This window comes from Ailuropoda melanoleuca, chromosome 9, assembly GCF_002007445.2.
Source record: "Ailuropoda melanoleuca isolate Jingjing chromosome 9, ASM200744v2, whole genome shotgun sequence".
Lineage (NCBI taxonomy): Eukaryota > Metazoa > Chordata > Mammalia > Carnivora > Ursidae > Ailuropoda > Ailuropoda melanoleuca.
Genome location: NC_048226.1, coordinates 94,567,997 through 94,581,374, shown reverse-complemented (window position 1 = coordinate 94,581,374; position 13,378 = coordinate 94,567,997). Strand labels below are relative to the sequence as shown.

At 50.7% G+C, this 13,378-nt stretch overlaps 1 protein-coding gene across 1 annotated transcript in view; it reads left to right on the top strand.

Moving 5' to 3' along the window:
* OC90 (otoconin 90) overlaps positions 1–13,378 on the top strand; it is a 35,337-nt gene that overhangs the window by 18,511 nt on the left and 3,448 nt on the right. The window contains exons 12-15 of the mRNA XM_011222912.2: positions 867–917; positions 5,336–5,389; positions 9,727–9,843; positions 10,902–11,073. Coding sequence (XP_011221214.2) covers positions 867–917; positions 5,336–5,389; positions 9,727–9,843; positions 10,902–11,073 — 394 coding nt within the window. The remainder of the gene's footprint in view (positions 1–866; positions 918–5,335; positions 5,390–9,726; positions 9,844–10,901; positions 11,074–13,378) is intronic.

Here is a 13,378-nt window from a genome sequence, read left to right as displayed (position 1 = left end):
TTGGACCATGGGGGCCAGAGTGCAGAGGGAGCCGGGGCATACCCCCCCTCCACAGGGCCGCTGGAGTGACCCACGGCACTAGAGCTGTCTCCGCCTTTCCCTGGCCGGGGGACGCATGTCCCCTTTCGAGACAGGGTGGGCTCTTAATATTTGTCTACTGCGATAAGCAGGTGATCATTCCTACTTAAGACATGCATCTCATAGAAAATGCAAGAGTCCAGCTTCTACCTGTCATTCCTTGTTCACCAAAGTTTGCGTGATCTCTCAGTCCCAAAGGAAAGTTCCAGGTGCACGCTGGCAGAGCACCCCTCCTTCCTTCCCTGGGCTGGGGTCTCCTTCCCAGCGCTGCAGCATGTGTTAAAGGAGCTGATATCAGTTTGTCCCTGTGCGCACGTGTGCAAGGGTGTGCTGGGGCAGATATGTGCAAATGCGTGAGTAGGAGTGAGTGTGCGTGTCCTACCTCCACTATCTTCGGAGTCCGGCGCTCTTTTTTCTGTGCCGTCTGCCTCCTTTTGGAACAGAAGTCTTCCCAAGTAGTGATGACCTATCCCACAGCCACAAACCCTCAGGGTCTGCAGGCCTTTCGTCACAACAGCCTGGGTCTGCTAGTGTCACCTCTCCGGCCAGAACCCAGCACTGTCTGGAGTCGCTCCTGAGCTGGGGCCCTGCTGGGCACCCCACACCCCGGGAGATGTGCAGAGGTAACGGGAAGCCTAAGACAGAACCAACGGCCCTTGTTTGGCAACACCTCTCAGGGCCCCCTTCCTCCCTTGGTCCAGCAGTCCCAACCTGTCCTCTGAGACTCGTGGCACTTGGTTTAGACACTGAGTTCCACCAGTCACTGATGTGGAAGCTTTCTTTTTCAGTGGTTCCCGCGGAGCCCACAGACGCCAGTGCGATGGCCCTTTCAGGAGAAGGTGAGCACGAGGGGGCTGCTGTGTAACCCAAACACTCGCGTTTGGATCATACCCCCTGCCTACTGACTGGAATTAGCTCCCTTAAGATGCCCCCTGCTTGGGTTTGCATTGAAACTGCCCCCAGATCATTCCAGAGCCACTCCCAGTTCTCCTGCCCCCCCAATCTCTGTTCTCTATGCTCTGCTTTCTCCCACACCCCTATTCTCACCTCAGTAGAATTATAAGACGCAGGCCAGTCACCCTCAACCATCTGAAGTTGAATTTCAGATGAACAACAAATACTTTTTTTAGTATAAGTATATCCCAGAATTTGCATGGGATATACTTATACTAAAAAGTGATGGGTTGTTCCTGTGAAATCTAAATTTCACTGGGCATTCTGTATTTTTATTTGCCAAGCTTGGCAACCCTATGCCTCGGGGAGCTCACTCCCCACGACCACCTCCCCAGAAGTGTGTGTATTTTTCTCCTCTGCTGCTGCTATGAGAACAGAAGCCAAGGCTCATGGTGCAGCTCCTCCCTGGCTGTCCTCCATGTCCAAGGGCATCGCATCCCCGACAGCTCCCGGATTGGACTCTAGGTCTAGAAAAAAGAAGAAATGGCACTTACTTGAGGCCAAAACTTCACCGTGCGCCCTGCCCGCACAGCAACCATTCCCAGTAGGATTGATGGTGGCTAGTGGCCATTTCCATCCTAAACTGAGGACAGATTTGTCCCCCAGCACACACGCACTCACATGCATGATCTAGCAGTGCCCACAAATGCACTCCAGAGGAGGAGGCAGTCTGAGTGCAGGCACAGACGTCAGTTACGGAGGAAAAAGGTGTAGGGCTCATGACTGTTCTCACCGCCATGGCAGGAAACACTTACGTTTTGGACTCAGGCAGCTTTGGGATGGAATCCTGGCTTTCCCATTTTTCAGCTGTAGGACTCTGGAAGCATGGTTCGACCTCTAGAAGCTTCGTTCGACCTCTAGAAGCTTCAATTTCTTCCTTTCAGATAGCAGGGATTGGCTTTTTTTTTTTTTTTCTGTAATGGGCCAGAGGGTAAATATTTTGGACTTTGTGGGCCATACAGTCTCGGTCACAATGACCCAAGTCTGCCATGGTAGCGGGACAACAGCCACAGACAATCCGAAACTGGGTGGGTGTGCCTGTATTCATCTGAAGCTGCATTTACAAAAACAGCCCGAGGGCTGGGCCATGGTTGGCAAGCCCTGGGAAGGGATGATTACACCTGTGCTTCAGGGCAGGGCAGCAGGGGATTAAACACAACAGAGCCGAGCGTGGGAAGACTTTGCACCAGCATCTTCTTCAGAAATTCTGGTGTGGCAGTAAAACACAGCAATGCACTCTCAAGTCACATGCAGGACACTGGACAACTTGCTTAAAATATGCGATCTCATTTCTTGCTCACACAACCCTGTGAAATCGTTGCCATAACCTCCACGCTGAGATGGTAAATGGAGAACGAGATTGTCCAAGATGGGGAGCTGGGTGGCAGGACTGGGGTTCGAGGCGCGTCTGTCTTTACTGTTAGACTGAACTCTCTCTTAAGCCGTGCTCCCTGGTGGACCAGCTCCAGCAAGGGGGGGGACCTTTCTCCCGGAGAAAGGTCTCTTCACCCAAACACGGGCCCAATGCTAAACTGGCCCCTTGTCCACTGAACCGGGACCAGTGTGTCAATGTGCCTGATCAGACTGCCATGGGCTTTCTCTCCTGGGCCCCCAGTTCCAAAGCTGTCTTATTTGCAAGGGACCCCTGCCTGGCTCACATGCTGGTCTGGGTGGACAACTGAAGTGGACTGGTCTCTTTCCACAGTGGCTACTGGGACCAACACTGGCCCCCTGACCAGTCCCTCCAGGACAAGTAAGCAGGGCAGACTCCACAAGAGCACAACACGGAATCCAGTGTAGACATGCCTTCTCAATGCACCAGTTCAGTTCTGATGACCACTCTTCGGCAGGGCTCAGAAGAGATACCAGTAGACCTATTTTTTAGATGATGGAGGACACTGAGGCTCTGGGAGGTTAAAAGTTACAAGTAGCCCAGCATGAGACTTGCTGGACAGGTCTCGAACCCGGCGTCGGGCTGCAAGACTGGTTTTGTCTCTGTGATACGGTAATGACTCACGGGGAACAGCCTCGCACCTGAAAACACCTAGGCCAGAATGTCATCAAAAGAAGTGATCTAACCGTTTACTTTGCTTGGTGATAAATAACCATGGGTTCTTTATTGATAAGCATAAATCACTCATAATAACCATTTACCAATTGCTAAGAATGAAGAGATAAACAAATGGATTCTTTGGTTAACAGGCAGGGACACCAGGGAGGACCTCGGTGGGCTGGCATATTCCTAAGCCCCTCCATACATCCTCTGAGCTTTCCCGCCTGGTCCTAGGAGGCCCATGTGATGATAGAGGAGGCCCTCCAAGAGGCAGTCATTTGCCTGGGGTAGTAGGACGTACGATTCCGTTAGTTCTGAATCTGTACATTTTCCTTTGAAGAGAACCATCTGCCTGGCCTCGAACCTCTGAGGTCCTGTCTCTTCGCTGGAGCACTTCTGTGTGTCCACATCTTAAGCCAACTTGTAAGCCCAATCTCCGCATAGCACCACCATAACCTTCATCTTTGAAACGTTGAATTTAAGGCAGCTCCTTCCTTTTCTCAAGCGTGTTGGAATTACCATCGGTAGCTCTCTGTGGTACAGTCAGAAGAGAAACAGCAGGGGCGCCTGGGTGGCGCAGTCGTTAAGCGTCTGCCTTAGGCTCAGGGCGTGATCCCGGCGTTCGGGGATCGAGTCCCACATCAGGCTACTGCGCTGGGAGCCTGCTTCTTCCTCTCCCACTCTCCTGCTGTGTACCCTCTCTCGCTGGCTGTCTCTCTGTCACATAAATAAAATCTTTAAAAAAATAAATAAATAAAATAAAATAAAATAAAATAACCGAAAGGTCACAGTGTATGTTANTTTTTTAATAATAATTTTTTTATTATGTTATGTTGACCACCATACAGTACATCCTTAGTTTTTGATGTAACATTCCATGATTCATTGTTTGCATATAACACCCAGTGCTCCATGCAATATGTGCCCTCCTTAATACCCATCACCGGCCTATCCCAATCCCCCCCCCCACCCTCCCCTCTGAAACCCTCAGTTTGTTTCCCAGAGTCCATAGTCTCTCATGGTTCATCCCCCCTTCTGTTTACCCCCCTTTATTCTTCCCTTCCTTCTCCTACCGATCTCCCTGCTATTCTTTATGTTCTATAAATGAGTGAAACCACATGATAATTATCTTTCTCTGCTTTTCACTTAGCATAATCTCCTCCAGTCCCGTCTATGTTGCTGCAAACGTTGGGTGATCGTTCTGATGGCTGAGTGATATTCCATTGTATATATGGACCACATCTTCTTTATGCAGTCGCCTGTTGAAGGGCATCTTGGCTCTTTGGCCCTGGGTTTGCATTCTGCCACTTCCTAGCTCCATGACCTAGCCCAAGTGACCTGTGTTTTCCGTGTATCCCCTTCCTCATCTCTGAATGAGGGGAGCCTGGCGCTCCCTCGTGGGGTTGTTGTTGAGTTGGTACAAGCCAAACCCTCAATGCCGTATCTGGCACGTAGTATGTCTTCGTCCGTTCCAGCTGCTACAACAAAATACCACAGATTGGGTCACCTGTGAACAACAAAATTTATCTCTCGTGGTTTCTAGAGGCTGGAAGTCCAAGCCCAAGACACCAGCACGGTCCCGTGGGGTGAGGCCCACTTCCTGGTTCATAGACAGCCACCTTCTTGCCATGTCCCCACATGGTGGGAGGAGCCAGGGAGCTCTGTGGGGGCTCTTTCATAAGGGCACGAATCCCATTCATGAAGTCTCCACCCTCATGACCCAATCAGCCCCCAAAAGCCCCAAGACTCTCCCACTGGGGATTAGGTTTCAACACATGAATTTTGGGGAAACACACACGTTCAGTCTACAGCACAGGAGGAGCCTAATAATGGTTAAACAACACCGGACTCATTTTACCGAGAACCGGGCTCAGTGGTCTTTTGGGAGCCACAGAACTAGAATCCACAATTCTGCTGCCTTGTTTCTCTTTGTTCAAAAATATGTGATTTAAAAAAATTTTTTTTTGTTTTTTGTTGAAACTCCAGAGAAGTCTGCTTTCCTAAAGTATTTCAAACATGCACCTGCTTCTAGCCAGGCAGGCTGCAGCTGCCTTCATCAGCACGTCCATGTCTGGGGAAGGGCAGTCCTCTTGGCTTAGCAGTGACCCTGCCTTCACCAGCTCCCCTGGGAGGTAGGGAGGGACAGAGCAATGTTGCCCCCTGTACCCATGGGATGGGAACTGCTCCAGGACACCAAGGTGGGACAGGCTGGGGTCAACACTCACCCTGTCTCTCTTCTTTTGTGGGCAGAAGTGGGCCAAGACCAGAAAGGCACAGAAGCTGCTAGGACCTCATCGCCCCCAGGTAAGCACACTCGCTTCTCCCGCCTGTGGATCACGGTTGTCCCTATACATTTATGAGCTCAAGTGTGTTCTAAAACATGGACGACTCATTGAGACCAATTTACTTACACATCACCCCCACCCCCAACGTAGACAAATGAAGTTAAAAGGCAGATCCGTTAGTAGGAAGAAATGGAAGCCTACCTGATGAAGAGACACACTTAGAAAACTACAGAAAACTGTTCTGTTTTCTATTTAAATCACCTGTACTTCCTTCTATGTTAGAAAGATAGCCACTTTTACTCTCTGAAGGTGCTTCTCATGTCTCCCACCGGCCCGAGCATATCCATGAATGTAACTAAAATGACCTTGAGATCACTTGGTACCACGGCTCTGCAATCTGAGCCGTATGACCTTTAATTTCTTTTTATAATAATTTTTTTTATTATATTATGTTAGTCACCATACAGTACATCCTTAGTTTTTGATGCAAAGTTCGATGATTCATTAGTTGCGTATAACACCCAGTGCACCATGCAATACGTGCCCTCCTTACTACCCATCACCAGCCTATCCCATCCCCCCACCCACTCCCCCCTGAAGCCCTCAGTTTGTTTCCCAGAGTCCATAGTCTCTCATGTAATCAGAAGGGGGAATGAAGCATGTATGACTTTTAAAAATGAGATGATATGCCCCTGACATTAAATATCTTTCTATAACATGATTTTTAGTGGCCGCGGTGCCATAGTTTCTGGTGGGGAATACCATAATGCATTTAGCCAATTATTTCTAACATTTGTTCTTATAAATAATATACACTTTATACCCATCCACTTCTGATTAATTTGTCACAGTAAATGCCTAGAAGTTGAATTACTGCACAGGAGGCGTGATCATTGTATGTACCCATACGTTGTCAAATTGCCCCAGGGAAAAATCGAACAACTTACCCTCATACCCGTATCCCATGGCTGATACTGGGTATTATTATTTAAAAGCAAGCAAACAAAAACCTCTACCATTTTAATAGGAAAAAAAAAAAAACCACAGTAGCTCATTTCTCTCCCTTCTCCTCTCTGAGGAAAATTGGAAGGGGTGGTTTTTGTACCTGAGCCGGGCTGGCCTCTCATTCTAGGAGCTTTGGAACAGGCCTGGACAGAATTCCCATATTTTAATCAAATTTATGGTGTCAGAGCTAAGGGCATTGAGACTTGGGCCAACGGTGTCCTCAGGTGCATGGTGACCTTCTCAGCCTGGGGGTAGAAAGGCCACAGGAATTTGTTCCCCCAATGGAGCCACCATTTTGGCAGAATGATGAATGCCACACGCCCTCATCTAAGGGGATGAGGTAGGGGTCTCGTGTTTGATTAGTACCAAGAACCCAGAGAGTTCTTCCTCAGAGGTGAGGGCTTCTAGAAGGACACTCGGACTCAGCAGGGAGCACACACAGGCGTCTGGGGGGCTCTCTTCGCTTGTCGAGCTTTCCGCCTGGAGAGTCTTCAACCCCAGATCAGATGTGTCTTCACGCTCACCAAGCGATTCTTTTTTTTTTTTTTTAAAGATTTTATTTATTTATTCAACAGAGATAGAGATAGCCAGCGAGAGAGGGAACACAAGCAGGGGGAGTGGGAGAGGAAGAAGCAGGCTCCTAGCGGAGGAGCCTGATGTGGGGCTCGATCCCATAACGCCGGGATCACGCCCTGAGCCGAAGGCAGACGCTCAACCGCTGTGCCACCCAGGCGCCCCCTCACCAAGCGATTCTAATGGCTGCTCTTGACTCTTTCCTCCTTGCTAGGCATTTAGCTAGAAGGATTTATTCAAACACCAAAACAGGTATTATTAATATAGTTTTACAAATGGGGAAATTAAGATTGAGAGAGGCTAGTGATTTGCCCGAGGTCACAAAGCTAGTGTGTGGCTGGGCTAATATGCGAACTCAGATTTCCTTGCCTCTAAAACTGGGTTCTTACCGCTCCACTCCACTGACTGGGTGAGTTTTCTCAAAAATAAACAGGGCTGGACATTTGTTAAAGGTGGAAAGACAGATTTCACTCAGGCTTCCGTAGGGGGGAGGAGAAGACTGCAAGGTAATTATGCTCAACTCTGGTCTGTGGGGAGGTGACTGGGCCTTTTAGAGGGAGACTAGGAAGGTGGAGTCAGGGAAGGGGGAAATTCCAAAAAGGGGGTAAGGGTCTGTTTTCTGAAAACTGAGGCAAGGCAGGTGTTGGGTCAGTGTGGGTCTCAAGCTGTAAGTTCTTTGGGCTGTCTGGAGCTTTCTTGGGCAGGAAGTCAAGCGGAAGCAGGAAGCTGGGTCATCCTGAGGAAACCAGGCTGGGGTTGGTCTTAATTTCCTAGTGTGGGGACAGGGCATCGATGAAATAGTTTGTGCCGTGAGTTTGCAGTTCTCATAGGCCAGGTTTGAGGCCTGCTTGAGAGGAGGGCCCAGAGGAGCCTGGCTAAAGCCTGGTCAAGGAAAGAGTCTGTCAGCTGCCAGCAGTCTGGAGCATGGTGGAAAGAAACCAGTTCATGGGTTTCTGTTGGTGGGACTGGAGAGGGGGTGGGCATGTTAGATTCAGAGGACTGAGGGTACAACAGGGTCATTAAAGCCCTGCTCCCACCCCCCAGGGAACGGGGCATTGAGCAAGGACACAAAAGCCCAGACGTATGAAGCAAACCAAAATGGCAGGTTTGGGGAGAGACTGCCAGTCAGGGCGCCCCCGAGATGCCCAGGCCTCACCAGCGCTCTGGGTCTGTAGATGGTGGAGCAGAGAACACAAAGCTCCCTTTGGCTGGACCAGACTGGGGTAGAGGTGTTGCTGCCTCTGGCCAAGAGAACAGATGGGGCTGACGCAGAGCAAAGGAGGACCTGGATGGCGCCAGGGAGTCTGTGTGCGGGAGGCAGGGCCGGATCACCAGCAGCCTTACTGGCTTCAGCAAGGACCTGGCACTTAATTCGGACTATGGTGAGAAGGTCTTCCAGGGTTCTGAGGAGTTTGAGGCGGGTTGTGCTTGCCTACATTACTGAGCACTGGGAGTTGGCTTCATTTCTCCATCGTTCTTGTCTCTTCACTTGTGAACACCATGCTTGGCCTCTGCCTGGCAGGTGCATGATAGTAAACATGACATAGGCTGGGACACTTCTGGTCGAGAGATGTCATGCAGCTGGTCTAGCATGGGCTCCTGCCTGATGCAAGGTTATCACAGAGTATTTGTTTCGGTTTGTTGTGTTTTTTTGTTGTTGTTATATTTATGTTCCATTTATTTACTTAATATAAATGTTTTATTTATTTATTTTTGTTTCAAATTTGTATTTAAAGTCTAGTCAGCACATATTGTAATATTGGTTTCAGGAGTAGAATTCAGTGACTTGTCACATATAACCCCTAGTGCTCATCACAAGTGCCCATCCCCCATCTAGCCCATCCCCCTCCCTCCATCAACCCTCAGTTTGTTCTCTACAGTTAAGAGTCTCCTATGGTTTGCTTCCCTCTCTTTTCTTTTTCTTTCTTTTTCCTTTCTCTTATGTTCATCTGTCTTGTTTCTTAAATTCCACATATGAGTGAAATCATATGGTATTTGTCCTTTTCGGACTGACTTATTTTGCTTAGCATAATACCCTCTAGTTCCATCTGTGTCATTGCAGATGGCAAGATTTCATTCTTTTTCATGGCTGAGTAATATTCCGTTGTGTATACGCACCACATCTTCTTTATCCAGTCATCAGTCGATGGACATTTGGGCTCTTTCCATAATATTTCTATTGTTGATCATGCTTCTGTGAACATCGGGGTGCATGTGTCCCTTTGAATCTGTATTTTTGTATTTTTTGGGTAAATACCTAGTAGAGCAATTGCTGGGTCATGGGTTAGTTCAGTTTTTAACGTCTTGAGGAACCTCCATGCTGTTTTCCAGAGTGGCTGTACCAGCTTGCATTCCCACGAACAGTATAAGAAGTCCCCCTTTCTCCACATCCTCTCCAACATCTGTTGTTTCCTGTGTTGCTGATCGTAGCCATTCTGACAGGTGTGCGGTGCTATCTCACTGTGGTTTTGATGTGTGTTTCCCTGAGTGATATGGAGCATCTTCTCATGTGTCTGTTGCCCATCTGGACGTCTTCCTTGGGAAAATGCCTATTCATGTCTTCTGCCCATTTCTTAACTGGATGATTTGTTTTTTGGTTGTTGAGTTTGGTAAGTTCTTCATAGATTTTGCATACCAACCCTTTATCTGATATGTCTTTTGAGGATGCTCTCCTAATATCTTGTTCTGAAAGATCTGCATTTGGGCTTGATCATGTGTCCATGTGCAAATCTCTCCCTGAACTCCTTGTTGAATATGAGCCATAATGTGCGTTTCCAGGATCTGCAGAGATTGTAGTCTCGACAAAAGGAGTAACCATGGTCCCCGCCGGTTTGAAGTCTTTGGGCTTAGCTGCATCATCCATCAAAGGTGGCCTAGAGGAGACAACTGGTACAGGTGAGTGGGAGCAGGTAGAGAAGTGTCTGTCCTGTCTTGGCCTTGAGATCCTCTGGATGGGTCGGTAACAAAGGCCTTCAGGCCATGGTGTCACACTGTGACCTTTTCGTGTCAGTGCGACTAGAAGGCATCACCCCTTGCCAGGTGAGCTCATGGGACACAGAGGGGACCCGACTTGCCTGTAGCCACTCAGCTGCGGAGCCGGGGAAAGGGGCCTGCTGACCTAGTGATCCCACCCTCTTATTGCCCCCCAAGGGAAGAGCTTGGCACCGTCCACACCAGGTTGTTGGAAAGAAGGAAACACCTGGGCTCTCACTGCCTCCCCCTTCTCTCTCCCCCTCCCAGGGGCCCCACCAGAGGCCCTGCACCTGCAAGGAGCTACAGCTTTGTACCAATGCCTCCTTCCAAGGAGGAAGGCTTTGTCAGTACCAGGCCAGCCCTCCACGGTGTGCACTGCAGAGCGATGGAGAAAGCTGCATTTGAGAGGGAGGCTGGGTCTCTCTCCCAGTGAGCCTGGGATCAGGGGGTCTGCACAGGGGGCCGTAGCCTAGCTCTGCCAAAGCTGCAGGCAGTGGAGGAGGGGATGAGGGGGGAGAGGAGGGTGCAGGAGGGCAGAGGCAGAGACAGAAAATCAAGGGCTCTGAAGGTGAGCCCCGGCTGAGTGAGTCAGGATGCCAAGGAGGACAGCCAGGATGTCCCCAGGTCACTGGGTGTTGCTGGGGCCTCAGTGGGACAGGGTCACTCTACTCGGCAATGACACGTGGCCGAAGAGCACCCCCAGTCCTGACCAGCCCCCCCACCCCTTGGGGGGTTTAACCAGGAGTCTGGGCGGAACCGCAGAAGCCTGGCGACGAAGACTTGCTCTCTGAAAGCCAACTCATGCCAGACAGGAGGCCAGACAGGGGGACTAGCCCGTAGCAGCTTTCCCAGAAGAATGGCGATGCGAGGCGAGGACACAGCGTTTCCTCGGATGATCGGTATCCATCTGGATCATTGCCTCCTCGTGTGAACTCTGCCCCGACGTCCCCTGCTCTCCTGACAGCCCTGTTTCTCATCAGCCTGTGACAGGTTCACCTTCCTGCACCTGGGAAGCAGGGACGGCACACGGGTCATGCCTCAGCTCGGAGAGATGCTCTTCTGTCTGACATCCCGATGCCCGGAAGAATTTGAATCTTACGGCTGTTACTGTGGGCAAGAAGGACAAGGCGAGCCGAGGGATGCCCTGGACAGGTAGGGACGGGTGAGGGTGGCAGGCCGCTGTGCTGACGCTGCCCCCCCGCCCTCCGTTAGAGGCAATAACCCTGCTCTCGGCTGGGCACGGCTTCAGGCTTCACAGAGGGCACGCCTCGCTCGGGGCGGCTGCTCACCGGCACGGGCAGCTGAGGCTCAGGCTTGTCCGCGGACACTCAGTGGCAGAGGGGCGGAGCCAGACAGATTCTGACCTGTCCATATGGGGGTCCAGAGCTCCTTTAGCTCTAACCGCAAGGACCACCCAGCGGCCCCAAGACAGTCCACCTGCAAAGACCCTTCAGAAAACCCCAAATCTGCCTGTTTTGCAACAACCAACATGTTAACTTGGCTCCCGCACTCAGCTTGCCCTGCAGCTGGCCGCATGCAATTTAGCTTCTTAATAACTTTGTTTTAGAGATTTATTCATTTATTTTGAGAGAGAGGTGGGGGGGCAGCGTACTGGTGGAGGGCCAGAGGGAGAAGGAGAGAGAGTCCTAAGGTGACTCCGTGCTCAGCATGGAGCCCGACGCAGGGCTCGATCCCACCACCCTGAGGTCATGACCTGAGCCCAAACCAAGAGTCGGATGCTTAACTGACTGAGCCACCCAGGTGCCCCATCTTCTCAATAACTTTTAAGTATAACTGCTCAATTTTATATCTGCCGCTCTTAGAAAAATTTTCAGTGACCTCGTGCATTGGTGAATCCATTCCTTTATTATGTACACATTCAGCCCACCTTTCTTGAACTTTTGCTCCATGCCAGGCACTGTGGTAGGCGGTGGGGACACACAAATGATTAAACCTGAATGAAGCAGACGGAGACAAACGACGGGCGCCCCAGAGGAGCTGCCTGGTGCGGGAGATGGGCAATTCAACGAAAGACCGCCAACACCATAAATATGGCGGTCAAAACAGAGGGATCAGTGGAGGAGCCAACCTAGACATGAGTTGCAGGAATATTCCAAGGGTAGAGTTGACAAGGTGTAAAGCCTGACCGCATATGGGGACTGGCACGGCCTCTGGCCAGCGGGCTCTGTGCTCAAAAGGCATAGGAACCTTGGGCTGGTGGGGTTGCTGAAGGAAAATGAACAGCTCGAGTAGATACTGGAGACAGGGAAAAGTCAAGGCCCAGGGTCATTAATACACAGGCTGCTTTGACGTCAGGCACATGGGGCATGTCACCTGCAGGTCAGATGCTGTCTGGCCGGCTGTGTCACTCCCCAGGCCGCCTGCCTCCCTAGACCTTTCTCCTCTCGCTGCTCACGGCCATCTGGAACCTACCATCCAAGCTCCGCAGGGCATCCAGTGGGGAGGAAGCTAGGGGCTCTGCTGCACAGCCCACCTTCAAAACTTACCTCCCACGGGGTGACACTGAAGACGTGTCTGTTCTTGCAGAGTGTACACCACACTGCGGAATCGTAAGCATGTCTACGTTAGGAAATTCGACAGCATGGGCTCCACTCTCTGAGACAGAGAACCATGTAGATATTGTTCCTGAGGCCAGAGCACTCAGTGCGACAGTGCAAGGGGTAAAAGTCTAGGCAGATGTCACCGTGTCCCGTTCAACCCCATGGAAAGACAGGGCGGTTGCTCCTGACTGCTGGCCATATTTCACAAAAACGTGAGATTTGACCAGCAGGCAAGTAAGTTACCATATGGCTTCCCTGACTTCCACGGGGAAGAAATTAAAACAAAGCCATCGCCTTGACCAAGGAAGAGTTACTCAAATGGATCTCATTTCCTGCAAGGGTGTCTTTTCAAAACCATGTATACTTTACATTCGGGGTGATCCAGGTGACTTCTAAGGGTATTTTGATCTTGGGTGATTTCTGATTCACTCGCTGACTTTAGATTTGAACTATGATCTTAGCTACCACCACCACCCGCCCCAGGCAGGTGCACGCACCAGTGTGGCTCCGCTGAGTGGGGCTGCCATTCGTAACCGAGACAGACCTCCAGCCGTCGGCCACTATGGCAGGCACAGTGGGGGTGCTCCCCCGATTGCTGGCAATGGGGGAAGCGGATACTTGGCTGAGCACAAGCTCTACGCAAAGGCAGCCGTGACGGAGCCCTGCTGTGGCTGCGGCCTCTGACGCCACGTGAGAGCTATTTGAGGATGGGGTGAGTGGCAGCTCCTCTGGGCTGGAGCCGTCACAAGATTCCTCTGGATGTCCATGTGGCTGGGGGACACTGGAGACCATGAGGCTTTATCAGGCCCGATTGGGGGGCGGGAGTGTCTAGACACCGATTCATTCCCATATGGTTACTGAGGCTTTGCTCCATGCTGGGCGCTTTTCTTGATGTT